General features: G+C 36.1%; 1 protein-coding gene across 1 annotated transcript in view; it reads right to left on the bottom strand.

The window, feature by feature from the left end:
• LOC107741487 (gastrula zinc finger protein XlCGF57.1-like) overlaps nucleotides 1–1,861 on the bottom strand; it is a 14,766-nt gene extending 12,905 nt beyond the window's left edge. The window contains exons 1-2 of the mRNA XM_016554224.1: nucleotides 1,784–1,861; nucleotides 1,021–1,163 (exon numbers count right to left, since the gene is read on the bottom strand). Coding sequence (XP_016409710.1) covers nucleotides 1,021–1,102 — 82 coding nt within the window. The 5' untranslated portion in view covers nucleotides 1,103–1,163; nucleotides 1,784–1,861. The remainder of the gene's footprint in view (nucleotides 1–1,020; nucleotides 1,164–1,783) is intronic.
• Between the last annotated feature and the right edge of the window lie 341 nt (nucleotides 1,862–2,202).

Genomic DNA, 2,202 nt, shown 5'->3' with positions numbered 1-2,202 from the left:
AGAGTAGCGCGGGAGCTGCATGGAGTTCCGATCATATGCAGATGTCCGTTCATACTACAAGACCGAAAGCGTGTGTTACGTGACCATTCATGCACACTGTAGCATCATGCTACATAAGATTTATATTCCGCTTTTACTCAAAACTCACTTTAAACCACCATCAAGTTTTTGTAATAACTTCCGATTGCCGTGTGTGTTTTGGCCATGTAATGTTGCTGAAATTAAATATGTTATTACCTGTGAGTCAGAGCAGCGATCATGGAAGAGAGAACACAGGCAGACAGCGCTGGAAGCTGCTAATGCTCATCAGTAAATCAGTGGAAAATTAATAGAAATGACGATTCTGTCTGAGCTAGGTGATTCTGTCACGCGCACTAGTGTAAATGTAGCTAACCGATGTGTAAACTGAAGACTATTTGAGCTTTATTAAAACTGTTTTGCACTGATTTATTGTGTTGGTTAAATTTTGTTCCTTTGTGCAGTGGCTCAGGAGATGAGTCTTTGAGTTTGTATAAACATCAACAAGCTGAAAAATAAAACCAAAGTTTTTTTTTTAGATAATGTAATCTTGTTGAAATTGATTTCATAAAATTGGTATCGAAAAAAGTATCGTTCAAGAACCGGTATCGAAGTCAAGGTATCGGTATCGATATCGAATTTTTTTTTACGATACCCAGCCCTACGAATGATACATGGATTAATGTTACACATAAATTTGTTTAGACAACTTATGCATTATTTATTACTTTTTCTTAATTTAATGTGTGACGCGTCATAATAACGAATGACCAACATGAAGGAAGGATCTTCACAGGTTCACATGAAGCCAGCGTTAGTATTTGTCTGGTCATGTGATCTCAACATGTCTGTCCACATGCGTGGACCCGCTCCATGTCAAATAAAACCACTTTAATTACGAAGCTCATATGACATTCTTCAAAAATATCCTTCATTTCTGTACAGCTGGACATTTGAATACGGATCAGATGACTGAGTTTAGTTTTGAGAATAAAAACTGACCTGTTTGTTCCTCAGTATCTTGCTTCAGACTGAATACTTCTTCAATCCTGAAGTCTTCACTCTGCTCTTTAACAAACGCCATCTTTATAAGAGTGTCACGTGGCTCTCAGTCGCTTCAGCAGGAGTTTTTTGGACACTCAGTTCTGTTTAAGATGAGAGTAAGAGAAAGAGAAATAAACCCAAACTAAATCTGTGGGTGCGTCTCAATCAGCTCTAGTTCAGTAGTCAGCGCACTGGTGAGGGAGTCAGTCAGAGTGAGAGTTCATGGACTTAAATCACCTGATTAGACACTCAAAACATTCATAACATAACACACCTTATAATGAAAGTTCACATTTAGGTAGTTATGGTGTACAGTATAGTAGTTATCTAATGGTTTGCTGATCACATTTAATAGACTGCACTAAATGAAAATATTTTCTCTTGGTTTAAGTTTTCATTAAACACGTTTGTGTCGAATTAAACGGTTCTGACCAGCATGTGACGTCAGCGACTCAGTGTGTGAATCATTTGATTCAATTGACTCGGAGTCTAAAAAACTCAGTTTGTCCAGCGACTGAACACATGATAAACTGATTCACGAGACTCATCTTTTGTGTTCACGTTACTCGTGTGTGGATGCGCTTTACTCACACAAATAACGTTAATATCTTTTAAATAAAACATTAATATGTTACAGTAAATATTAAACAATTAATTCTGTATCGCTCGTAAAACTTTAAAGTTGAACAGTTTCTACACGTTAAATGCTTTAAACACAAACCTTTCTTGAGTCGAATCACAAACAGATGCAGGAGCGCGGCGCATCCTCATGACGTCACATCACCGCGCCAAAATAAAAGTCCTGCTCGCACTCTGGTGTCTAATGCATAGAAATGTACATAGAACATGATATAAAAATAATAAAAGAGTTGACAGAAATTCAGAGTGTAATGTATTGTTGAAAAATATAATGTATATGGTCCAATTATGTGCTGAAAATGTTAGGAAACCACAAGAGTGTGAGATTTTGTCTGACAAACTGTAATGTTTAGGTTACGAAACAACTTATAAATTAGATTAAAATGCAAATGTGACAAATGTGATAAACAAACAAACAAAAAAACGAGTGTATGAGTTCATAGAGTACATTCTTGTGTCAGTATTGAAATGCAAAAAAAAATGTTTTTCTCATTTAAAAAA

The sequence above is a fragment of the Sinocyclocheilus rhinocerous genome, unplaced genomic scaffold, assembly GCF_001515625.1.
Source record: "Sinocyclocheilus rhinocerous isolate Xijiao unplaced genomic scaffold, SAMN03320098_v1.1 scaffold2030, whole genome shotgun sequence".
Classification (NCBI taxonomy): Eukaryota; Metazoa; Chordata; class Actinopteri; order Cypriniformes; family Cyprinidae; genus Sinocyclocheilus; species Sinocyclocheilus rhinocerous.
This window is presented reverse-complemented; position numbering and strand designations above follow the sequence as displayed.